At 34.5% G+C, this 25,809-nt stretch overlaps 1 protein-coding gene across 1 annotated transcript in view; it reads left to right on the forward strand.

Annotated features, from left to right (window-relative positions):
- Positions 1 to 25,809, forward strand: part of SEMA3E (semaphorin 3E) — a 260,800-nt gene that overhangs the window by 210,924 nt on the left and 24,067 nt on the right. Inside the window, exons 5-13 of the mRNA XM_032643034.1 lie at positions 435 to 528; positions 11,103 to 11,222; positions 12,489 to 12,631; positions 13,685 to 13,799; positions 14,234 to 14,303; positions 17,129 to 17,273; positions 19,602 to 19,824; positions 22,567 to 22,658; positions 24,843 to 24,884. Coding sequence (XP_032498925.1) covers positions 435 to 528; positions 11,103 to 11,222; positions 12,489 to 12,631; positions 13,685 to 13,799; positions 14,234 to 14,303; positions 17,129 to 17,273; positions 19,602 to 19,824; positions 22,567 to 22,658; positions 24,843 to 24,884 — 1,044 coding nt within the window. The remainder of the gene's footprint in view (positions 1 to 434; positions 529 to 11,102; positions 11,223 to 12,488; positions 12,632 to 13,684; positions 13,800 to 14,233; positions 14,304 to 17,128; positions 17,274 to 19,601; positions 19,825 to 22,566; positions 22,659 to 24,842; positions 24,885 to 25,809) is intronic.

Consider the following 25,809-nt stretch of genomic DNA (forward strand, 5'->3'; position numbering starts at 1 on the left):
TTTTCTTTTAGAGATTATTCAAAAAATCAATAATGGCCTTTGTGGAATAAATGCCCATTTCCATGTTTATCAGAGTCTCCTTTTTACTAACCTTTTTTTTTTTTTTTCAGCAAGTCTCGATTCATTTGGAATATTTAACTGACACATCTCAGAATAACTAATACTGGCTGATCAAGTGATTAAAAACTGCAAATTTCTTTCATTTCAGCACCTGCATCCTTTTTGAGAGAAGTGAGAAAACCCACATGGGCCTGAAAACCCACGTGTTTATTTATAAAATCCAGTTTGTTCCTAAGTAACTTGATGTTTCTCACTGGTGCCCTATTTACAATACCTGTTTTGTAAATAATCAAGGTTGAATGTATTTTTTCTGAGAAATTAAATTCTTATTAAAGTTGGCAAATACATAATGGTTTTTCTGGTTTTCTTTAAAGGATCCCCTTTTTCACCTGGAATCACACAGATCTGAGAGAGGAAGGGGCAGATGTCCTTTTGATGCCAGCTCCTCATTCATCTCCACTTTAATTGGTAATTATCATGGCTGCAGACATCAGGTGGTAGTCATATTGATTTCGAAACTTCAGGCAGATTCTTCGGTGTTTCTTCATATACATTGCTGTGTCATATCTATTTATTGGTGCTGGGAGCATGGATATTAAATTTCAAGCCGTACTCACCTGAGCCAATTTTACTCTAAAATAAGTGCAGCTGCTATGAAGTATGGACGTCTCATCCAGAAAACACAAATTGTCCCTTAATACCTGATAGAAGGTATTTTGTATTATGTCATTTATTGTTCACAAAATGCAATTATGTAAAATACTTTTTATAAAAATGTAGCTAGAGAAACCAAACTGTTTTAACATATGTTAATTCTTTATGTATTAATTACTCTGTGACTTTAGGGGAACTTCTAATATTCTCTCCTTGGTGCCTTTCTCTGTGTCAGTAGAATTCAGCAGAGAGTCGTCTCAATTTGGAACTTCAAAGTCATTCCTTTTAATTTAAAATGTAAGCTGTAGAGGTTGAGTGGCTCAAGCTATGTCCACGTTGGCATAATAGAGTAAGCTGGCCATGTCTGATCTGGATTTCAATAGGATTTCAATTAAATTAGACAAGATACATGAAAATCTCACTTAAGTCTCAGAAAAATCCTTTTTCTTTAATACAGTTTGGGATTGAAAATAGAACACCCTTATCAAATACTCCAGCACTGCTATGGTACAGACAGCTGATTGAGTTGCCAAGTATAAAGTTGAAGGGAGCAATCCCTGGCACCTCACATAGGTGCTGTTAGGAATCATTCTGTTTCCTCAGTGTTGAGAGGTTCTCATGGATATGCGGTACAGATGTACAAGCTTCTGTTACTACATTTGCAGCACTTAGAGTTATCTGCTACTATTAGGTCATCCTGTTTACAGAAAATGAAAACATGTAAAATAACATGTAGAGATTTCCTATCCTAAATAAGTGGGTAAAACTTAAAACTCCCCACTGATGAGTAATCAACATATCTTATGCTGGACCGAGAGTTGATGCAGATGTTCCTGTATATTCTAGAGACAACACGTTCCGTGAACTTATTCCAGACAGTTGATTCTGATGAGCCTTGCATCCGAGTTCCCACAGTCCCCTGTCGCAGTAATGGTACTCAGGTCCAAATAAGTAGAGCTTTTATATATATGGATATTTATTTGTAGAACAAAAATCTTACGTTAGCTCTAACCAGTAGGGAAGGTTTGATTTACTACAGCTTCATAATTTGAAAGTGCTTTAAGATGAGAATTTCTCGTAGTGATTAGTTCTTTAGGAGCTTGAATAAAGAGATATTTTTAAAGAATATAAGATTTTTTTTTTTTTTTTTTTTTTTTTGTGATACGTGGACCTCTCACTGTTGTGGCCTCTCCCGTTGCGGAGCACAGGCTCCGGACGTGCAGGCTCAGCGGCCATGGCTCACGGACCCAGCCGTTCCGTGGCACGTGGGATCTTCCCGGACCGGGGCATGAACCCGTGTCCCCTGCATCAGCAGGCGGACTCTCAACCACTGCGCCACCAGGGAAGCCCAAGAATATAAGATTTTTAAGAAAATACTGTGATATCCTGAGTTCCGCTGCTCACTCATATATGTGTGTGTGTAAACACAATATGAGGAGGGGAGGTTTTAAATATGGAAATTGAGTTGCTTAAGTCAGTTTGGACTTAGTAGGAATCAGAACCTTAAGAATGCCACTTTTGGAGAATGCCAGATTCATAAATGTTAGAAATTCGTGGTAGATTGGCAGCATATGAGTTAAAATACATGCATTTGATAGACTCATACAATTTTTTTCTAATGTTTTTAGTGATTTTTGTAACTTCATAGATTTAAGATTTGAATATGTCTGGAAGAAAGAGACTGTCTTATCATCTTTCTTTTACCATACAATATATTGCACGGAAAAGACCTCCTATAAATATCGACTGAATGAAATACTCCCTGAGCTTCCTAAACAAACAAACCAAAAATAAATTTGGGGATAATATTCACAAGAATATTATAAAAGGTATTGAAAGTCAAAAATTACACAGTAAACGCTACTTCTCTAGTAAAATCCTAAGAAGATTGGAAGAGAACACCATTTATTTTGAACATTTCTTTTAATGGTTAAAAGTAATTTTTTTTTAGCCACTCACCACTCAGCCTCCTTGGAGCTTGTTTTTGCATGAAACCAGGAATTTGAAACTGAATTTTTTTAAAGAGGGGAAATATTACTGGAGGGACATTTCCAAGTGAATTTCACTGAACTTCCAAATCGAATTACACGACGCCAAAATGTGAAGTGCTTGCCATCTGGGTGACTGTTTCGCTTATTCAGAAAAGAAATCAAATCATCAGAGCCCTCCAAGCTAAACACAAAAGTTATAGAATAATCCCTGCAAAGAGCAGAAATAAAAATATAATTCTTCTCATTTATCCGCTAGCTTTCATCCCAAAGTACCTTTGAGATATCATTCACTTACTGTGGATATGCAGCAGCCACTGGGATGGAAATCTGATAACCTATGTGAGCCAGCAACTCTTTAAAAGACAGGAAGTAGAAATAATTCACCCAGTTGAAAAAGCAGCAGGAATTTGGACTGGAAAAAATGGAGCTACCTGAGTTGGAATTCGGTAGGCTTGGTGCAGCTTACTCTGACAGGAAAAGAATGCATTAATGTGGAATTTTATGACCACACATGTTCTCTGCCGATGGGTTAGGACAGGACTCCAGCAAAAAGGTGACCATCTTTAGACCATTTCTGCTTCTTTGTTTCTTTGTTAATTATAGGTCACACTTAACTTTTAATACCTGTTCACATTAAGATTCACTTTCATCATTAAAAAAAAAACCCATCAAATTTGTAACAATAGTCATAAAACTAACAAAGAAAAGAACATGCTCACATATCTGAGAATTTCTTATAATAACTTTAGATACAAGTTTCATTTTATTTAACATAAATTCTGTTGACTTAAGATCACATGGAGTAAAAGCTTACTGAAAAACTAAGTAAAGAATAAATATTATTTGTTAGGTGAAAGACAGGTTAATGAACACTTTTATAAAATTTATAGTCTAATTTAGAATGGAAATGTTAGTAACTGGCAATGATTCTGTGTGAAACAAGATTTAAGGAGTGAAACAAGGTTTAAGGAGTAATAGCTCTTTATTGAGCTATGTTCTATATGTTCAGAAGCCAATCAAAATGAAATCATACATTAATTAGGTTTGCTCTTTAAATGTCACTTTGTATTAACAGAATTTACCTTGGTGGTATATAAATTCATATCACAGGTACAATATTTCTATATGTTTAACCACACTTTCCCTCTACGGTGATTACTAATATTACATTTAAAGTGGTCTTAAATAACTGGTTGAAGAATGCAAGACATTATAATCGGGTTTTAAAAACAGTTTTTTGAAACAATGAATTACTTAGTAAAATGAATTGCTGCATTACTTGTCTGTACCTTTCAAGTCAGCGAAAGTTACTTAGGACTTATCTTGCCACTAAAAATTATTAGGTTTGGTGGCCGGCCAAGTAAAAATTCAGGAAGGGGCTTCCCTGGTGGCGCAGTGGTTGAGAGTCCACCTGCCGATGCAGGGGACACGGGTTCGTGCCCCGGTCCGGGTAGATCCCACATGCCGCGGAGCAGCTAGGCCCGTGAGCCATGGCCGCTGAGCCTGCGCGTCGGAGCCTGTGCTCCGCAATGTGAGAGGCCCACGTACCACAAAAAAAAAAAAAGAAAAAACAAAAAACCAGGAAATATTTTCTTTATGTCATTTTGGTCAGGAAGGAAAAGTATTAGCTGACTTTTTTGCATCTGTTTACATTTGATATAATATTGCAGTATTCTTTTTATTAAGTTGATAGCACCTTCAGTAACTTTGGGATTTCTTTAATAGTTTGTCAGCTCAATTCTATTGCTACTGTTTTAAAACGTTTCATTCTGACCCAGATTTTTATTACCAGTTCTAGGTGTAATTTAATACATACCATACCTAAAGTACCTAAGGTATGCTAATGTACATGTTACTGGTGTTTGGGAGAAAACCACTCTGATTTGTCAGGTACCTTTTCACACTTTGCTAGCTTTGTTGTTAGAATTCTTAGGATACTTTCAAGTTAAAGACTTACTGAATTTTATATCAACAAACAACCATGAATGAGGTATTTCATGGTCACCAAAATTTTCTTTCTGCCCTTTTCATGTCTTATGTTACATTTTACAGCAAATAAAACTACAAAAGTTTACAGCTGCTGAAATTTTCTTCCTGCACTTTTATTCATCATAATGAGACCTTTGTGAATATATCCCCTCATTACAGATTCTGTGAATTAAAGGTCAATGTCAGTTGAATGAAAGGGAGTCGGAATTCATGCAGGGAAAATTTAAGTGATTATCTCAAGCTCTAATACCATTAAAACTTTTTTTTACAAATAAATGTTTCTATTTTATTAACTGTATATTCAAGGCAGAATTACAAATGAATAGTTCTGGCACAAAATAGGACTTCATAAATGTTAGAAAAATAAATGAAATCATCGAAATGAAGGTAAAGTGTATGTCTTTACAATGACAACCTCTATAAACATAAGTGAATGTGCTGGCTCGTTTCTTGAATTCGTCCCAACTGTGTAGAAACTTATGCCTTTAGCATGTTCCTGTACCTAAAGAATACGTGTAATTTCTTATCCAGGTTAAGACTGCTGTGCTTTGTCATTTGGCAGAATGCCAAGTATCCACATGCTTACTGTTGCTCTGGCCATTAACTGCTAGTTGTTAATGAGCTATTTGAATACTTGCTTATGGTTTCCTCAAAAAAAGAAGAAAAAAAATGTCGTCTTCAATTCCCCATTGACATTCTCCCCCTTAGAAATCTGATTTGACCATGCTGGTAGCAATGTCACTGTTTTGCCACCAGGGAAACTCAGTACTGTCATGGATGCTAGCAAATGCAAATGAACAGATTCAGAACGCAGTTTTCTTTTTTCCTTCATACGTCAGAAACCACCTTCTTGACATTGATAGCTAATGCTAGCTATTTGCCAAAGCAAAAACAAACAGAAAGTCCAAACATAACATAACTAATAAAAGGACCTGCTTTTCCTGATTTCTTTCAGCATCCTACACAGACCGTGAGTGTAAACTGGGAGGTTGGAACCTGTGGACCATTCTTATCCATCCTCATCCTCCCAAGTGCATTTTGTTTCTCGTTGCAATTATGCATGTAAGAATCACTCTGTGAAATAGTGCAAAAGTAGAATGATTTTCTAACAAAATGATACAGTTCAGTTATAAAATGAGGTAGTTAAATCCATCTTTAGCCATGTCTTTTCCATGAGACGAACATGTTTCACATTATTCAGATTTGTAGACATTTACAACATAAATAGGAAAAATGCTTGAGCAAGACTTAAGAAAATAAGAAGGGCATGAAAAACTGAATTTTTCTCACTAAACACTTAAAATCTGTATTTACAACATGGTGAGTAAAAACTCTAATCGATTAATAATACCATCTATGAACTAAGCTCTTGTTAAGGTTGATAAAATATTAAGGCAATGAAGTATGTTTCACTAAAACTTCAACTGGAGTTTGTATTGTAAAAAAAGGAGTTGTGTAGAAAAGTATTTTACTTATGCATTTTAACTTAGAATTATTCACAATGGGTTTGTTTTTGTATCGCCAAGGTCAAATGATTGTTTTATTTTCTTTCCTACAAACTAGTTGAGAGTAGACACAGTCTTTTGGGGCTGAAACTATTGGGGACAAATACTAGAAGAAGATAGAGTCCCTGTGTTCCTGGATTAAAATTATTAAATATAGTCTTTTTGAGGAACAAAGAACTCTGCTATTCATATAAATGCCAACAGTTTTTTCTTTCTTTTGATATTTTCTCCCTGAAGCATTTTTGAAAAATCAGAATCTTGTCCTGAGGTTTTTGTTTTTATTGTATTTCATAGTTTTTTAAAAAATTTAAACACTAAAAGTTTTAGATTTATTCACTTGTTAATTAACTCATTAGTGCCATTCTTTGATTCAACAAATGCTTATTGAACATTTTCTGTATTCCAGACGCTCTACAGGGTATTGGTGACAAAAGAATATAATAAGACACATCAAGAAGTCTGCATTCTAGTGAGGAATAATGTCAAACACAGGAGACAAACTATAGTAGGATGAGAAATATGATAGGCATGGGGGCTATGGTGGTACTAGGAGCTACTAAACTAACACAAGTTCGGTCAGGGAAAGCTTCATGGAGAAAGTGGGCCGTGGCCAGGTAAATGGGAGGTGAAGTGGGAAGGGGGGGGAGGTGCAGAATTCCAGGCAAAGAACATACAAATCAAAAAACGGGCAGCAGAGAGAACAGAAAAGCTTGGCAACCTCAGGAAATCACTTGTACACCTCTCTGATTGTCCAAATAACCGAGGCAGTGAGATTCCGAACAGTTTTGCCACAAGCAGTAGGTTTGGGGCTGGGGGCTTAGTTTGCCAGATTTCCAGTGCAGAATTGTTTCCACTCTTCTGGTATCTGTACACAGAGACTATTGTTGAGCATGACAATGATAAGTTACATTCACCTGTCAAAATACCCTGCAGATGTGTTTTATTTTTTAATGATAACCAACTAACATTAACATAACATCAGTTACCATCAGAAGCCAGTGCTATAACAATGAAACATATGGCATACAAGTCAAATTGGTTATTTATATTCAGAATATCAAAATAGATACCAGTAAACTTTGTGACCAAGCTAATACATTTATTAAATATCATGTCTGTATAGACATAGAAAACTAAAAATTTGAGTAGTTCTGTTCTTATCATTGAAAATCTAAAACATATTTTACTATTTGTATGAAATTTTTTTTAATCCGTGAAAATATGAATTATCCAGATATTTTTTGCTCTATACAATACCAAAATATTGATTCACAAATTGTCTCTATACCAAATAGTTATAATTTTAAAGTTTTCAACTAGAAACTATGTACTTGCCATAAATAATATCAATTATAATAATGTTGATTATTTTTGCTCATTTAATTACTATTAGTTAACTTTGTGCCTAAAGCTTTATTCTCATTATTTTTCATTAAAGTGTTTATTTTTTCTTAGGAAAGTATGTTACGAAACATCATTATTATCTATTACTATAAATTTATTTTGTTCTTCACACTGATAATAAAATATGAAAGGAGAATCTTCCCCTTCTGAGGAAAATCTAATGTTTCCAACAGGAACACAGTTGGTTCAGTTTACATAGCATATAGTTTTTAGCACCTGTCTAGTAGCTTCTTTGAAGTTTAAGTCATACAGTTCATATTGTATTATTTGAATTGTTCACAAACCATTTTCTTTTATCTGGATACAAAAAGGGAAATTGGGTAAATTTGGTACTATATCATCTTTTCCTTTTTGCAGATAACCTGCCCTGGATGTATATTTGGTATCGTATGGCTCCATCTAGTGGCTGCAAGGGGAACTTTTTTGTTAAAGTTGTAGAATTGATTACAAGTAGAATTTGGAAACAGTGTTCAAATTGGGATAAGTGCAAGAAAATCGATGTGAACTAAAATAAAGATTATTTTTCCAAAGTAATATTTTCAGATATAAAAGTTCTGTAAATATTTTAGGAAATTGAATTACATTAAATATGAAAAACTTAAGAAATATAAAACTCATGATTTTAAAGAAATCTTTTTTTTGTACCCATTATGAATGAAACATTCAGTCCAGTCCATATTAGAAAAATAAGTTCTGTTTAGGACAGTTTTACAAAATGGCCTTTTTATTTTATTACTGTATTTTATTGAAGTACAGTTGATTTACATATATATATTCTTTTTCAGATTCTTTTCCATTATAGGTTATTACAAGATATTGATAATAGTTCCCTGTGCTATACAGTAGATCCTTGTTGTTTATCCATTTTATGTATAGTAGTATGTATCTATTAATCCCAGATTCCCAATTTATTCCACCCCTCCCTTTCTCCTTTGGTAACCATAAGTTTGTTTTCTATGTCTGTGGGTCTATTTCTGTTTTGTAAATAAGTTCATTTGTATCATTTTTTTTTAGATTCCACATGTAAGTGATAACACATGATATTTCTTTCTGTGTCTGACTTACTTCACTTAGCATGAAAATCTCCAGGTCCTTCCATGTAAGATGGCCTTTATATTTTTATGGAAACTGTAACCAAGTACAATAATTTTTTAAAATTTCAGAATAACCCTTGCTCTGGTGGTTCAATAGTCAAGTAACTCTTGTGCGTGAACTCGTTCATTTCTGCCATAGAGTTGATGATCTCCAAGGCCTTTTAATGAATTCAGCATGACTCTCTTTTATCTATGTTCAAGTAGTACAGACTGAACCCCACATATGGTTCATATCCCTAACCACTGAATACATTTTATCCCAAAATACTCTTTTTCCACATGGATATAAAACTTCTGGTGAAGACAGCGCTGATTGAATTTGATACAAATTATGTTGTTCTTCCCCCCTTCTAGTTTCAAAGAATATGCTTAAATAAGAGTTCTGATATAACTCTTCTCTACCAAATTTTATTTTCTTAAGTCAGGAAATAAAGCATCTTTATTTTTTAGTTTTTGTTATTTTCCTTATCATATTTCTCATTCAGCATGTATTGAATATACAGGATGAACTAAACAAATACAGCTTCTTTTTTAATTTGTTGTCCTGAAAATTTTCAAATATAAAGAAAAATTGAAAGAGGAATAAAAAAGTTATAGCATTTACCTTGGCCCACCAACTGTTAATATTCTACCACATTTGCCTCTGTCTCTCCTGTCTCTCTCTCTCTTTCTCACTTATTATAATATATATAGTTTAAAAGTGAATTCCTTTGCGAAGGACCTGAATTTTATTTGTTTGTATCTTGTATAGTTTTTAAGTATCCATAGTGGGTTTTGTGAACCAAAAAAACCATTTATGGTTACTTGTCTTTTTGTAAATGAAGAATAGTTTATTATAGTAACATTTATCAAAACTTAGTTTTCTTGTTTTTAAATTCAATTTATAGCTCACTTTTCTTTTTCTAAATCTAAATCTAACAAAAGCAATCATCTTTACTTTTGAAAAATTGTTAGTTATCTCAAGGTGGAAATAAACTTCCTACAGTGATCCTATTTACAACTCAGTTGATTACTTTCTCAAATTTTAAACCATACAAATATATTTACTCTGTTCAAGTTTTTTTAAAGTTTTAAAGACCTTACCTTAGAGAAAACCCTTCATAAATATCGAAACAATTTTTTTTTTTTTTTTTTTTAAACATCTTTATTGGGGTATAATTGCTTTACAATAGTGTGTTAGTTTCTGCTTTATAACAAAGTGAATCAGCTATACATATACATATGTTCCCATATGTCTTCCCTCTTGCGTCTCCCTCCCTCCCACTCTCCCCATCCCCCCCTTCCAGGCTGTCACAAAGCACCGAGCTAATATCCCTGTGCCTTGCGGCTGCTTCCCCCCAGCTATCTACCTTACTACGTTTGTTAGTGTGTATATGTCCATGACTCTCTCTCGCCCTGTCAAAACTCACCCCTCCCCCTCCCCATACCCTCAAGTCCGTTCTCCAGTAGGTCTGCGTCTTTATTCCTATCTTACCCCTAGGTTCTTCATGACATTTTTTTTCCCTTAAATTCCATATATATGTGTTAGCATACGGTATTTGTCTTTTTCTTTCTGACTTACTTCACTCTGTATGACAGACTCTAGGTCTATCCATCTCATTACAAATAGCTCAATTTCATTTCTTTTTAAGGCTGAGTAATATTCCATTGTGTATATGTGCCACATCTTCTTTATCCATTCATCCGATGATGGGCGCTTAGGTTGTGAAACAATTTTTTAATCTAATCAATAAAATTTATAAATATGACACTCAAGTTTTGTTGCAGCTAACTTCATTCGTTCTGTTGACTGCCTGATTAAATTATGAGCTCTTTCTGTCGTTTCTGTGTAAATAAGCCACACACTTACAAATTAAATGACAACTAATTGGGTCATATACAGCTTTGTCAGACTTTGTGGTTCCTGCCTTAAAATCATGTCGATGGAAGCAATTTCTTACTACAAGAAGAATTTGAGTTAGCTGACTCACATATAATACCAGTCCTAATACTAATACCAATACCAATACTAATACCCTGATGATATGAAGGTTAAAAGAAGTTTATTAAAATACCATAAAGCCAGGTTATTTATCAAATACTCATGTAGGCCTTAGTATATACCAGCTACTCTTCTAAATGCTTTACTCTTAACAACACTTCTGAGTTCTAGTCCCTTATTTGTAAATGTGGAAACTGAGGTGCAGAGAAGTCAAGCAATTTGCCCAAGTTCACACATCTAGTAAGTGGAAGAGTCACAGTTCAAACCCTGGCTATCTGACTGTACCATATATGCTCTTAGCAGTAGTATCTGTTTAATTAGGCCGTATACACGGGAAACCTGGATGTGTGTATTGTAACTGTAGTTTTATACATTGTCATCAGACCCAGAAACGAATACTGACTTCTCTGATGTTTTCCTGCAGGTAGTGAATTGTTTGCTGGACTCTACAGTGACTACTGGGGCAGAGACGCTGCCATTTTCAGGAGCCTGGGGCGACTGGCTCATATCCGCACTGAACACGATGACGAGCGCCTGTTGAAAGGTAGGATTGAGGAGAAAAGCATATGTAAATCAGAACGGAAAGCAAGTCCAGAGCTCTTGGGAAACTTGCCATTTTGATAACGATAACAATACAAATGTAATGTATAGTTTTCACAAATTTCAGGGGTTTTTTCCTTAGCAATATTCCCGAATTAAAATGTTATATATGATATATGTATATCATTTTATAGCAGAGTGGATCCGCTTTAGTATACAACCAGATTACCCTCATAGCAATAGTTAGAAATCAAGACTTAAATGAACAAGACAAATATATGAAAAGTGAAAACCCCTTTCATCCAATATGTTGCCTTGTTTTCTCTTGTCAGTTGGTATAATTTTGCATGAATTGATTGCTTTGCTTTGCTTGTTTTAATAGGATCACATTGTACTTGAGAGACAAATGAAATTCTAAGAGAGTCACTCGGCATTCATTTACATAGAATCCTTTGTAAGGAATCATGTGTACATTTTGGCACATTGGTATATCTAGGGGCTAAAATCATTTTATAGTGAGTGGTTTCATCATTTTCAGCCTTTTTATTAAGCTTTAGAGTGCATAATCATTATTGGCAGCATTTTATCATTAAAATATTTGACATTCCGTATCAGTCAAAGGTCATTCCCTCAGATCCCTTTGATTACAAATACAAAAACTTAAACTGGTCTTCCATGAGCTGGACTGACAGATAATTTATGAATTAAAAAAATAATGATAGACTTCTTTACTAAAATATTTTACATATATTGAGTTTAATATATGCCTCCCATATATACATGGGAGGAAATTCATGGAGATTATTATCATGCTGCTCTTAATCTGTTCTTCTTTGAATTCATTTCAGGTCTATAATGTATGCTATTTGAAATTGATTTATTTCCCTCCAACTCAGTTAAATTTTAAATACCCTAACATTTCTTAAAAATTGTTGATTTGGGGCTTCCCTGGTGGCGCAGTGGTTGAGAGTCCGCCTGCCGATGCAGGGGACACGGATTCGTGCCCCGGTCCGGGAAGATCCCACATGCCGCGGAGCGGCTGGGCCCGTGAGCCATGGCCACTGAGCCTGCGCATCCGGAGCCTGTGCTCCGCAAAGGGAGAGGCCACAACTGTGAGAGGCCCGCGTACTGCAAAAAAAAATTGTTGATTTGCACAGAATATGGAGATAGCTACATGATTTTAATGTTTAGTACAAAATTTCAAGGGAAATATATTAACTTACTTTGTTGTAACAGTTACTACATTTTCATCTGTTTTTTACTTCTCTAGAACCAAAATTTGTAGGTTCGTACATGATCCCTGACAATGAAGACCGAGATGACAACAAAGTGTATTTCTTTTTTACGGAGAAGGCCCTGGAGGCAGAAAACAATGCCCAGGCAATTTACACCAGAGTGGGGCGACTCTGCGTGGTGAGGACTGCCTTCCTCTCTCACTAAGCTTGCCTAACTCGCAATTTATGGTCAGGCCTTTGTTCATTTTATAGTAGGTTTCTACTGTAAAATATTTTCTTCTATTCTCTTAGGCTCCCTAAAATTGGTATTTACTATCTAGTCTTCAGACTTCGTATCTACTGAAAGTTTAATCTGAAAAGAGCTTTGCATTTTGTGTGATTTTCTCCATTTTCAAAGCCCTACTAAGAAATGGCCTATAATTAGGCTATACTCCTTCCTACACAGAAGTTTGAGCTCCATTTTAAAAAGTTAATTTCACCAAAATCTTGCAAGTTTCTTTAATCCACATTCTAAATAATTTACATAAGCATGTTTCAACAATTCAGATGGTTGATTCTGTAGGAAAAACATATATAGTTTTGTTGGGCATAGTCCGATAGGTTGTTTTCTGAACATTCAGAACCAACCGCGGTTGAGAGAATGCTGATAGTGTTATAAATGTGAAGTTATTTTGATATTTAAGAAGATACTTGAATAAATTTAAGAAGATGTTTATACGTATGTTCAGTATATATGTATGTGTATATATATTCACATATACACACATACGTATTTTATGTATGTGTGCAAATATGTATGCCTGTTATGTGTATGTGTGCTTGTGTGTTAGTATTTCAAGCCTCTTTCCCTAAAATAAGAAAAAGAAGTGGATGCTTCTGTACTTCTGAGATAAGCAGATTATTTATCAATAAAATAATAATAAACATTACTGTATCATAAAGCTTACTACTTTATTTAGGAAAGTGTACTCTACTCTCTACTAACGTTGTTTAATACCTGGAAACTGTATTTAATGGGCCAGGGGGAAGTACACTGACAAGGCAGAATGTGCAAACCTAAAGAAAAAGTTGATGGGGCATTGCATCTTTAATATTATTTGAAGATTATGCTCAAATTTTCACATTAAATAAAAGAACTGTAACTCTTGCCATCTGCAGGTTTAATGGTACAAAATCTGTTGTTGATAAAAGTTCTCTGGGTACCCCTTTACCTGCTTTCTGTTTTTTACAGAACGATGTAGGAGGACAGAGAATCCTAGTGAACAAGTGGAGTACTTTCCTGAAAGCTAGACTGGTGTGCTCAGTACCAGGAATGAATGGAATTGATACATATTTTGATGAATTAGGTAAATATTATTGGGAGAGCTAAATTTTCCTCTTCGATATATATGCTTCTTTATATAACTCTCACTGTTTCTAGCACATATGGAAGATTTGCTTTCTGCAGTAATTGACTTCTGTCTAACTTGGAGCAAGTTTCTATTCTTTTCATCTTGGCCAGGTCCACGTATGGAGACAAGGGAGTTGTGGGAACAGAAGGACCCCTCTTGTTAGTTCAGAGTCGGCGCCTCTAGTTTCCTCCGTGAGGCCCAGCTCACAGTCATCTTGAACAGTCATCAGTCTCACTGTGTTGTGATTTGGTCATTGTTATATGACTGTATATGGAAATTTATATCTTAAAATCTATCATGGGTTCTAAACTATTTTATGACAATATATTTTCTTCACATGCAACGAGGGCTAAACATATTAAGTAACATAATGGTCTTTAATGTTTCAGAGGATGTTTTTTTGCTGCATACCAGAGATCATAAGAACCCAGTGATATTTGGACTCTTCAACACTACCAGGTGAGAAATTTATATGGCCAGTCAAAAAACATCATGAAACAAAGGATGCCAAACCCCTTCACCGTATATGCAATTGAAAATACTACTGACCAATGAGTTGTTCTCACTTTCTGTACTTTATAAGTCACCAATTTCTCTTCGTTCTCCTGTGTTTGCAGTTGTACTTTGATGTTTAAAGCCACAATCTCAATCCAGATCCTTATTTGTTTTTGTTTGAAGTGCCAGCGTCCTCCTATGCTCAATGTCCTAAGTTCTTCCCTCTCTGATCTACAACAGAATGATTTTTTTTTTCTCATACAGTTTTTAAGGTACTAGTTCCATCCTATAGAGTCTAGGATAATTCTTTCAATCATCATATACAATTGTCCAAGTCAGGCTTTCAAGGCTCTCTATCAAGTATTCCCCATTCAGGATTGAAAGTTTTTCCTCTAAATTCCCACAAACTCTGCTTTTGACAAGATAATACCTTGTCAGAATCCCAGTCTCTGCTTTCCCTGTGACTGTGATTTTATTTATCTACTTTCTCTTCTAACGCTGATTTATATCAGTTTTTCCAATACTTGTCAATTGCCGTCTTCATGAAACACTCCTTGATTCCTTAATCACAGAGCACTTGGCTCACTCCTTTACTCTGGTTGTCTTGGTCCTATGTAGATTCTTAGAGAACACACATTTATGATTTACCCTCTGAGTTTTAAATTTTAAAAAGGTGCTCAAGTTTAGGGCTTATGATCTAGTATTTTTCTCTTTTATGCTTTTGTATTTTGTATCCATTGAAGAGTGCTGGAAAAATGAATCAGATATTTCGTGTGTTGATACATGAATGAAAAAATGTTATTAGAATCAGTTTTGGTTGAAAGTTTATATATATAATTTCCTGAGTGTCTTTCCAAATAAGGCAGAGTGGAGATGATATGACTGGAATGAGAAATAAAGAATATACTTCAGTTCTCTTGACAGGAAAAGAATGGTATTACTCAATTCCTCGTTTGCATTGCATTGGCCTTAAACTGTTCTATAGTCATGTATACCTTGTTTGCTTAGGATCTCTCCACATAGTTTTTGTTTACTTTTTCAGCAGGTAGTTTATTACGCTCACTTTGAAAAAAAAATAATAAAGCTCTTTCGGTAAGTATCCTGCTATTGTAAGGAGACCTTTTCTTCATCACGGAAACATGGAAACAGTTTTGCTATCAGTTATTCCTTGATGCAAGGAGATGTTGATGTAGATTGGTAGCTATTACAGTCCATGGAAAATCCCTAACTTCTTTTTACACTTCATCTTCTGCCTTAAGCCAGTGAAGAATTTATACACTGCATGATAAATCCACGGCTTTATATGATAAATATAAGCTATAGGATAATCAGTATAGATTTTGTTATGGGTTATAATGATCAGTTTATAAGCTGCTTTCATAAATGATAGCATAATGGATCTGTCTGAGATTTCAAAGGCAAGACATTATTTTCTTCCATAATTTCAATCTTGACTGTTCAATTTATACATAATTGTGAGAAAAAGGCTAGCCAGCTGTTACCTGACGTAAAGGTTGATATCGTAGCATGGTGATCAAAGGTTTATTGCCATGTTAGTTGAAAGACTGTCTCTGGTTTTCTCACTGTTGCAGGCATTTCCAGTTGCTTCAAGGTGTGTTATAAGATGTGTGAATTGATGTCCTCAGACAGTAACATAACTGCCGTTCTACAGGTGTCTCAGAATGTAGGAAATGTTACACTTAAAAAAATTTTGCAAAGCACTTTCCCAAACTAATTATTTTAATTCTCACAATAAGGAGGCTAGGGAAGTGTTAGAATTCATTCAGATTATGCCAAATTAAGAAATGCAGCCAGATCTTTAAAACAAATCATTCTAAAATGTCCTTTTGCAAAATCTTATGCCCCCAATAAAACTTGCTGTAGTTAGTCAACTACTGTCTTTATCTGCGACAAGTAGAAATTTTTATCAAAAAAATAATTTCAGTTGCTAGTAGTTCTGCAGGTAAAGAATCCGAGTTTTTTAGAATGTAAGTCTTTTTCTCAAAATTAATCTGGTGCAGCCCAGTAAACCTTTCCAATGTAGCACTGTTTTCAGTGACCTGAAGGAAGGAATATACAGCAGGCTTATAAATGTTTCTGTGACCCCAAGCTAAAGAATGAAACAAAGCCCCAAATTTTCTTTAGACTTTAAATTGTTCTTCAAATCATATACACTAAGAGAAGTAATAAAATTTGAATAAAATTTATAGCAATATTAACAGCATGGTGAATAGGAAAACACTGTCTACTTGGAAGAGAGGACAACGTACAAGGAAATAAAGCCTTCCTCAACTTGGGAATGAATCTTTAAAATATTAAGGCCAAATCTTAATAAAAAATATAAAAACACAAAAGAATCTGAAAAAGAATATGTGTATATATATATATATATATATATGTATATGTGTGTGTGTGTGTGTGTGTGTGTATATATATGAAAAACTGAATCACTGTGCTGTACACCTGAACCTAACACAGTATTGTAAATCAACTATACTTCAGTAAAAAAATAAGATTTAACTGGAAAAAAATGAAGTGACACAACTGCTTTTGTGATTCTAACAATGTCATTTTCAATTTATTATAATAAATAGGCAAAAAATGGTAAATTTTGGAGTTTCCATACTTGAAATATTGCAGTAGTTAATATCTCTAGAATATCCTGTGCTTAAGAGATTGCAAGTCTTTTATCCAAAAGACTTCATCCTTATCTATGTTGTCTGCGGGGCTTGACTCGGTGACCTCCTAGTCTGTTCCAGAATAGTAACTTATCTTTTTTTTTTTTTTAGTAATATATTTAGAGGGCATGCTGTATGTGTCTATCACATGTCCAGTATCCGGGCAGCCTTTAATGGACCGTATGCACATAAGGAAGGACCTGAATACCACTGGTCACTCTATGAAGGAAAAGTCCCTTATCCAAGACCTGGTTCTGTAAGTTTAGGCGTTTAACAAAGTATTCTTATTTTTTAGAGACTCTTTTAGTAATATTCTTTTCATTGTTTCAGATGCTTTACTAAATTAGCGTGAAATAGTTAAATTCAGTACCTACAAATATGTTTGATTACTTGCAAGGTAAAGAAATATTACTTCTTACATCAAGATGTATGCTTGTTATTTAATGAAAAGAATATAATTTAATGAAAAGAATATAATCTAGCATTATAGACTATATATTATTGTTGCTATGTTAGCTCTCTATGTAGCTCTCACTAAAATTTTATTTTTAAGGGTACTGGTGAATACAGAAGTATCCAGGAGATGGATATAGCATTATATTCCTCTCAGCCTCTCCAGAAGAATTAGTGCCACGTGTGATTTCCATGCAAGAGAATGTTACCAAATTTTTATTATAATATTTGAGTCAGGCTCTCAGTTCCCTAGGCCACATTTTCTCCCTACTTCTCACTTTAACGTGTCAAGAGGAAGCTTTTTCTCTGGCTCTTCAGAATTTTGAGCACCCCATTTGCCATCCTTGCTGGCCTTGTGGAAGAAAAGTGACAATACAGCTAGCTGTGTTGCTAGAGAATAAGGAGTTCCACCATTTGCCTCTTAACTGATACTACTAAGATTCTCCCTAACTAGCCATTCAAACCTTGTGCTTTTTTTTTTTTTTTTTTTTTTTTTTTTTTTGTGGTACGCGGGCCTCTCACTGTTGTGGCCTCTCCCGTTGCAGAGCACAGGCTCCAGACGCGCAGGCTCAGCGGCCATGGCTCACGGGCCCAGCCGCTCCGCGGCATGTGGGATCTTCCCGGGCCGGGGCACGAACCCGTGTCCCCTGCATTGGCAGGCGGACTCTCAACCACTGCGCCACCAGGGAAGCCCAAACCTTGTGCTTTTAATGGCACACGCGATGATGATTATGATGAGGATGATTTTGTATCATATGTCCCGTGCACGACTAGATTGGGAAAGTGTAGCATCATTGTATCTGCTGTCCATGGAGAACAAATACTGAACTTGTATGCAAGTCACGGTCTACACTATTATGAGCAGCTGGTGAAAACCCAACACTAGGCTGGTTCCACAAGTGCTTGCAAGTCGAGTAGAAACCATTTTTGCAGAGCCAAAATTCAAAGTGGAAACAAAGCTTACCTACGTTAACAAGTGTGAGGCTTTACCATTTCAATCACTCTCTCTCACTAGCTTAAAATTATTACTTCCAGGAAGACATAAAGTATATTTGATTTCACTCTATTGATTGAAATTACAATTTAAATGGAGAAAACCCACTCCTGTGGCTTTTGCTTCCAGGCTGGTCCAAAACGTTTCCAGTTATATATCATGAAAGTACACTCAAGTGAAAAATTCATGCCAAATTAAGAAATATGGCCCAAATTTTTAAAACAAACCATGAAAAATGCCCTCTTTGCAGAATCTGATTACTAAACTACTGTATTTATACTCTGAAGTGGAAAATTTTTATCAAGGTCATCATTGCAATTGCTGCTGGTTCTGGAGGAAAATATGTGAAATGAGGGAGCGCTTGATAACAAGCATGAATCAACGCAGTTAAAGGTATTCCAAGAAGTAACTTAGGTACCGTTGAACATTTATTTTTAGAGTCAGTGATTTAAGAATTGAGACATGTTATGGCAAATATTTCTTGTTTTCTCAATTTATTGGGTCTAATTCATACAAAAATAATATAAATTCATACAGATTACAGTAGAACAGAGAGGGTTTTTTCCTTATTTAACAACGACGGAATTTGAATAGGTTTCAATGTTACAGCACTAAAATTCTGTAGTCAGTGAGCCAATTGGAACCATCACCAATCACAGTGTCAATAATGGGAAAGCTGTTGTGCGGTTGTGATTCTGAATTTGGGGGGAAGATTTAGCACAGTAAAGGGTCTCTTTGTTTTGCTATAAACCATATATTGTTCATAGCAAATTAAAATTTAATTTACAAATATGAAAAATAAATTTTAGAAGCAGGAAAAATAATTAGAATATTTATAATGTTATACGTTTGTATTACCTCCAGACTATACCAGTATTACATATACTTTACTTTTTCAGTACTTCGCTACTATCTGTCTGTTTCTACTGCTGCATGTTTGAAATAATTCAGTCTCTCTATGCAATTTTTAATGCAGATTTTATTTCTGTAATGAAGAATATATGGTTACTAAATATTGCTAAATGCACAGTTGATTAACTGAACATACCCAGTTTTTGTAATTTTTTTCATAATTGAGTATAAATTTGCTCTTTAGATTTCAGGGGGAAAAAATTCTCTCATGCGTTTGTATTTCAGTGTGCCAGCAAAGTGAATGGAGGGAGGTACGGAACCACCAAAGACTACCCCGATGATGCCATCAGATTTGCAAGAAGCCATCCACTTATGCACCAGCCCATAAAACCTGCCCATAAAAAACCAATACTGGTGAAAACAGATGGAAAGTATAACCTGAAACAAATAGCAGTGGATCGAGTGGAAGCCGAGGATGGCCAATATGATGTCTTGTTCATTGGGACAGGTAAAGAGATTAGAGAGTACTCAGAGAGACATTTAAATTGAACCTTAAAATCAATAACATTATTACATTAAAAAAAACACCACCTATCAACAAAACCCTGGTTGACCCATTGGCTCATTTACATACTACCTGTCTACTGCAATGGAAGAGAAGATTTGGGGTAGTTACAGCACATAATTCCTGACACATGGTCAATACTTAATACATTTGAACAAATGAATACATAAAGTAACGAGTAATTGATGTTAACAAACAATTAACAATGTTGGTTCCAAAAAGAACTCACAGAGGAAGTAGGGTGCCATACAAGGATATCCTGTTACTCCCCCAGGTCCACTGCTACCTTTGGCTGCTCAGCAAGGTCTCAAGATTTTTCAGTCTTTAGGTGAGGTTTAGGTAATTTCACCTAAATCTGTAATCTCAACGATGCTTATCAGGCCCCATCAGAAGTCAACCATGTGTCCCAAACAAGCCAAGCGTTACACATAATGGAGATAAAATTTTAGACCAAAGCTATAATATCCTGCATTAATAAAACAAAGTGTAATAAATATGCTAAAAGTGAATATTTCAAATAAATTTGTAATTTCAGTTAATGCTGTGCATTAGATCTAGCTTGTGGAAGAGAACTTGCAATCTTTTAGCATCCAGGGTAATATGTATCAAATTCTGTCAAGTACTTTAAAATTATATAGTCATTTAAAGAATCTTTAAAATGATCATTTCTTTTTTTTCATATGCATCATGGTAATTGCTACAGCAGATCCTATTTAGAAGAGGAAACATTCTACCATACTTAACTTTAATCATTGACATTTTCTAAAGAGACATTGCATATGCCCAAATCAGGAATTAGGATATAACATTAATATTGGTGCTTGAGTTTTTCCAGTCATGCTTTCTGAAAAAGCAAAGATTTAAGTAAGGAGATATTCATCGGATTTCCAGAAATTGATCTCTGGTGCAGGCTGTATTTCATTCATTTATTTTAGGAGGTCAGTAATGTGCTCTACACTGTGGGTTCAAGATCAACAAAGCATCAGATTTCTTTAACAAAGTTAAAGTTACCTGGCCATGAATTCACTTGTAGTGATGTCCAACAGAGTTTAAAAAAAAAAAAAAAAAGAATTCCATAAGCAAGAGTAATATTTGATAAAATTAATCATAGAAAAAAGTATGTTATTTTTAAATGAGAAGTCATATATAAGTCCAAGAATGTTTTCAGAAATACTTGTTTATTAGATTGACCAAAGCTATTTGAGAGAATTCCAGAAATATCAGGTATATACTTACACTCTCTTGTAACCTATGTTTAACGTAAAGATATTGTTATATTGAACCACAGCTTTTCAGCACAAAGAACATATTTGATAAATGTGTGATGAGTACAGCATTGGAAAATCCCACAAAATAGTTATTTTTCCCCAAATTTACCAGACACTTGCTTTAATGCTATATAGTCCTTATTGCAAAATCACTGGTTGCAAATTGATAATTTGAGTTTCATCTTTGCTTTTTACTTGATATAATAATTGTGGGATATTTATAATGTGTGCTTGATATGATAATTTTGGTTCCTTTTAATGTATGATACAGGTAATTGTTATTAGTTTTATTTTAATCAAATTTTATTAACCCAACCGCAAGATTTCATAATTTTTAATCAAATTGCTTAAATACCATAGAAACTCTTGGATCAGAACCTCCAACGTGCTTTTTTTCCCTAAGTTATTTCTAGCCACTACACCAAATCTTTCTTGCAAGCAAATTAGCGTCTTATCAAATTTTTCATTGGAAATAACAAGGTCAGAATATCAGAAATAATAAAAATAATGAGTTTTAAAAGGTGAATATAAATTTATAAAATTATTGATAATTGTGGAAGCTAAATGGTTTGTACAGGAGGACTCATTATACTATTCTCTCAATAGCGTATGCTTGAAATTTTTATTAAAAGTGTATATAACCAAATTTGTGGTTACTGGAGGTGAGGGGTGGGAGAATTGGATGAAGGTTGTCAAAGTTACATACTTCCAGTTATGAGATAAATAAGTACTAAGGATATAATGTACACCATGATTAATATAATTAACAGTGCTGTATGTTACATGAAACTTTTTAAGAGAGTAAATTCTAAGAGTTCTCATCACAAGGAAAAAAATTGTTTTTATTTTGTGTCTATATGAGATGATGGATGTTCACTTATTGTGATAATCATTTCATGATGTATGTAAGTCAAATAATTATGCTGTATACCTTAAACTTATACAGTGCTGTATGTAAATTATATCTCATTAAAACCGGAAGGAAAAAATAAAGTATATATAGATATAAACATGTTCTATCTATCTATCTATCTATATAAATTTCCATAATGCGTTGCTTGGAAGGTTCCATAAGATTAAAGGTATAGTTTCTTACAGGGAAGGTAGCTTTAGGTAAAAAGTTTTCTTTCATCATACATCACAGAAGAAGCTAGAATAATTTGCCATCTGTCTTATATTTCATTAATTCCAAAAGACATTTTGATTTCTGAACCTTTAACTGGATTTTTGAATCAAATTTTTGAAATAATGAATATGAATATGTAAGTAGTCATATTGTTTTCACCAGCAATGATTAAATGTTTTATACATCTAGATTTCAAATCTTATTTGAATTTATGGTCTCTCCATTGTTTTTAATTGTTTGAAAACCAGGTTGTGACAAAGCTTCTAGTTTATCTCTTTTGTTTTCTCACAGATAATGGAATTGTGCTGAAAGTAATCACGATTTACAACCAAGAAACAGAATCAATGGAAGAAGTAATTCTAGAAGAACTTCAGATATTCAAGGTATTTTTAGTGAAAAATATAGCCAACATTTATGTATTACAGACAGTTTTTTTCTAACAGGTATATTGTGAATTCTGTGAATTGAAGAATGATTTAAAATTCTGATACATCTATTTGATTCTCATAGACTGTTCAGATGAAGAGGCCAGTATTTACCAAGCATGAAAAGAATTTCATTATATGAACTGTGACATAAAGAAATGACACTTATCCCACAAGTGAATTCTAGAATCATTATTGCAATGTATCATCTTGAACAAATGTACTATCGATATAGACAGTTAAAAAATAGCAGTAGATTTCATGTTGTGGACTTCGTGGTATGGTGAGTAGACTGCTTTTTTATGGCATGCACTTTACACAGAGAATTTACCAAAAGAGAGAAAACTACAAAACGATAATGGAAAGATTAGACATGACGCAAACAATTGTACATATTGACACACACACACACACACACACACACAGTAAGTCTCAACATTTGTGGCACTTACTGTCTTTGAAGTCACCCTGAACGCCGAATTAATTAGTAATCATTGCTCCTAGGGGAGATACAGGGTTAAGTTCCTGAGAGTCTCCAGTCACGACATTTTTGTCAACTTATCAATCCATAACCTTGTTTTATGTGTGTTTCTGTTTAAAGACACCTTAGTTAGTATACATAGTTGATTACTTAACGTTGAACTTATGGCTAACAGCACTATAACTAATGCCTGAACAGGGCTTATTTAAAACATGTTTTCTTCATAAGGCACACCAGAGTCTTTTGGAGCTTAGGAACACGAGCCAGCACTTCAGCACTATGCTTAGGGGCCTTCTAATCAACACAATCGCTAACAAAAAGCACAACAGTATGAAAATGGGGCACTAAATAGACCATGCAAAGGATACCTGTTTACAGTATGAGAGCTGAAACAAGAAGGCAGGGTATCACCTTGACCGACGTCATCTGGGAACGTACACGTTGGGCAACTCAGAGTTTTTGCCATTCTGAGCACACACATGGCTGTGAATGACTGCGAAACACAAGTATTGATATTGGAGTTACAAATAAATTTTGGCAGGTAAGCAAATGTGCAAGAACACAATGTGCAAGTAATGAAGATTGTGTCTGTAGGTGATGAATGTATATGAAAACAGTTTTGATGAGAAACAGTTTATTTCGCGTAGGCTCTTCTGGAGATTAGATTCCCCATAGCTATGCACAAAGCTAACCACATTCTTATCTCAACCAGAGCAGCTGTGCTTTTGTTTAGTTTGCGTATCGGACCTCTGTAAGATTTCATTTCATATTAGGAATCATAGCTCTCATATTAACCACATTCATCGCAATGTCTTGTTCATATAAACCCTTAAGAAACATTGTGTTTTGAAAGAATAAATGCACGCCTGTGTATATGGTTCTGTAGTTTAAAATAGTTTTAAAAATTTAATAGAGAGGATCAGTTTTTCTCTTTCAAAAAATAATTGTTTGAAGGGTAATTATCCACGGAGCGGATCCCACTTGCCTATGGCTTCTCCACTTGCAGAATTGACTGACTTGGTGGTGTCCTTAGAGACGCTGTCGTGTCAGTCACCATCCCTAGAATTGCACATAGGCTCTCAAACTATCCCGTAGATTCATCCTTCCTCTGGTGCAATTCTGAGACAGTGATGACGGCAGTGCGTCTTTTTCAAAGCATTCTGGGTTCATGGAACTTGAACTCTAACAGAAAAGTATTTTGTTTAGGCCTGGGTTAAAACAATGAAAGATCACATGGTTTATTGGCAGTAAGACCTATTCAAAGACGTAACTGTTTTACTTCTAATGGTTCAGCTTTCTTTATAAGAAAGAACACTCTGACTTTATTATTTTATTTAAAGATATTTGAGTTTCCAGAGCATGAGTAATATTCAAATGCAAACACAAAAATTATAATCCAGAGACAAACTATAAGATGCTTAGATTATTCACTACTCTTCTCATCCACATTTTGTCCTACTCTACTAGAAAATATACTTTAAAAGAAAGCTGTGTTTTATTTAAGTGTATTTTCCTTTTGATTTACTAAAATGAACGCTGTAGACTGTTTGGCAGCAAACAACTCACATACCTAGTATGATTTCAGGTAATTTATAACCACACTAAGGTATGTTTCTATATTTTTATTCCTAAAAAGGGCACGTATTTTCTTAATTTTTCAGGTTCCAGTTCCGATTATTTCTATGGAGATTTCATCAAAGAGAGTAAGTTGTGTGTGTGGGTGTGTGTGTGTGTGTTCTATATTATCAGATAAGGTCAAAGGATAGAAAGCTTAAGTATGTGGGCTTATTTATTTACAAGTTACAGTTTTATTCTGACAAAAATACATAGTGGTTTACAGGTAATAGATTTCTTCACTTTCTGGTTTTAGAAAGGTTGACAAGAGTAGGTTTACCTCTACAACCATGATAGGACCTTATTCCATGATGTTTTTTTGGTAATGTTTTTGCAAAAAACAATGGTAATGATGGTAATACAAAAGAGTGTACAATGAAACACAAACCTCTTTTCTACTTTACTGGAACCAGCTTCTGGTGTAAATTTCTTCAGAAGTAGTTGTTGCATGTATTACCTCATTTATTTATAAATAACCTTTTATGTTTAGGCAAATGGGAACATGGGATGTTGATTGTTCTGCTACTTCTACTTTTTACTTAATAACATATCTTACAGTTTATTCCACATCACTCTCTATATATCTACATCACTTTTCTACGTTATATGTCAATGTGCACTGTTGGTGGGAATGTAAATTGGTGCAGCCACTATGGAAAACAGTATGGACGTTCCTCAAAAAATTAAAAATAGAACTGCCATATGGTCTAGCAATTCTACCTCTGGGTATTTATCCAAAGGAAACAAAAACACTAACTCAAGAAGGTATATGCACCCCCATGTTCATTGAAGGATTGTTTACAATAGCCAAGACATGGAAATGAGCTAAGTGTCCATCTATGAATGACTGGATAAACAAATTTTATATACACACACACGTGCACACACGCACACACACATACATACATATATGCACACACAATGGAGTATTATTCAGCCATAAAAAAGGAAGAAATCCTCCCATTTGTGACAACATGAGTAAACCTTGAGGGCATTATGCTAAGTGAAATAAGT

The sequence above is a fragment of the Phocoena sinus genome, chromosome 9 (genome assembly GCF_008692025.1).
Source record: "Phocoena sinus isolate mPhoSin1 chromosome 9, mPhoSin1.pri, whole genome shotgun sequence".
Taxonomy (NCBI): domain Eukaryota; kingdom Metazoa; phylum Chordata; class Mammalia; order Artiodactyla; family Phocoenidae; genus Phocoena; species Phocoena sinus.